General features: G+C 58.9%; 1 protein-coding gene across 1 annotated transcript; it reads left to right on the top strand.

The window, feature by feature from the left end:
- Window positions 1–526: 526 nt before the first annotated feature.
- On the top strand, window positions 527–1,129 carry LOC136534535 (uncharacterized). The gene has a single exon (XM_066526958.1). The coding sequence runs from the start codon at window positions 527–529 to the stop codon at window positions 1,127–1,129; it is 603 nt and encodes a 200-aa protein (XP_066383055.1).
- The last annotated feature ends 305 nt before the right edge of the window (window positions 1,130–1,434 follow it).

The raw sequence follows: 1,434 nt of genomic DNA, 5'->3' as shown, positions 1-1,434 counted from the left end.
GTGTACTAGACGCTGTTGGGCTCGGGCCTCGCGGGCTTCGGCCGTGGAGCGTCGTCCGTGCCCGCGCGGCGCTCGGCCTCTCCAACTTCTCCTACTACATTCTGTCCCGCTGCTTCGACGACTACTTACCCGTGAGCGGCTCGCTCGTCCTCGGCGGCGAGGGGATGTAGTACATGCCCCTTGGTTATGAGCGCGGCGGGCGACACGCAGCCGTACGCCGTGTACTACTACGGTTACCGATAGCAGGTAACTTCAACAAATAGAAAAGACCAAGGATATTCTTCGACATATCGGCTTCCCGTTGCGTTGGACAAATTGGATCTCAATCGTGCTATCTACGGCGAGCACGAAGGTGTTGGTTAACGGCAGGCCAGGGAGGAGGATTGCACATGCCAGGGGCCTGCGCCAGGGGGACCCAATCTCCCCAATGCTATGCTATTTGTCATCGTGATGGAGGTGCTGATCGAACTCCCTCATCCGCGAGGCAGATAGGCGTGGCTTCCTGATGACGTTGCCTGGGGCGGCTATGCCACATAGAGCTTTCCTGTATGACGACGACTTGGTCGTCTTCGTCGCTCCGAATGCTGCTGATCTGCATTGCCTCAAGCATATCCTGGCACTCTTCGCCGGGGCGTCGGGTCTCATAACCAACATGGACAAATGCCTCGCATCGCCGCCTATTCGTTGTTCCGAGGACGACCTCATGATTGTCCAGCAAGCCTTCCCATGTCGGATCGCGCCTTTCCCTTGCAGGTACCTGGGGGCACCACTTTCCTTCTCAAGGCTTAGGAGACCTGACGAGCAGCCGCTTGTGGATGCGGCTGCGGCTAGGATACCGACATGGAAGGCGGGGTTGCTCACCTGCGCAGGTCGCGTGGTCCTCACCAAGGTCACCCTCTCTGCAATCCCCGTGCATATCTCCATAGCCGCATGTCTCTCCGACTGGGATATTCAGCAGATCGATCGCCGTCGCCGCGCTTTCCTATGGGCCGGAACGGAGGTCACCTCTGGGGGAAGTGCAAGGTCTCCTGGTCCACGGTCATCTGTAGACCGACGTGCTATGGTGGCCTCGGCGTTCTTGACCTTCGTTTCTTCGGCTTCGCCCTGCGCCTACGATGGGAGTGGCTAAAGAGGGTGCAGCCGGAACGCGCATGGGCGAGCCTGCCGGCTAGACCAGAGAAGGTGGTCGCGGCCATGTGTTCAGCATCTCTCTCGGTGGTCATAGGGGATGGCGCAGCGGCACTTCTCTGGACAGATTCCTGGTTGGATGCCGGCCCTCTATTCCGGCTCGCCCCGGCTCTGTTCTCCGTGATCTCTAGAACAGATCGACGAAGGACATTTAGGGAAGCCACCTTTTCAGCGTCGTTGGGTCAGGGACATCAGTGGCGCGCTTAGGGCACGAATAACGAGGCTAACACTCTCAGTGGTTTTAGT

Source organism: Miscanthus floridulus, unplaced genomic scaffold (assembly GCF_019320115.1).
Source record: "Miscanthus floridulus cultivar M001 unplaced genomic scaffold, ASM1932011v1 os_2021_1_2, whole genome shotgun sequence".
Taxonomy (NCBI): domain Eukaryota; kingdom Viridiplantae; phylum Streptophyta; class Magnoliopsida; order Poales; family Poaceae; genus Miscanthus; species Miscanthus floridulus.
The sequence above is the reverse complement of the archived record's forward strand: the minus strand, read 5'-3'. Positions and strand labels throughout refer to the sequence as shown.

What these genes read in the sequence shown, in the direction of transcription:
- LOC136534535 (XM_066526958.1), top strand. Translation starts at nt 527, where the DNA reads ATGCCACATAGAGCTTTCCTGTATGACGACGACTTGGTCGTCTTCGTC.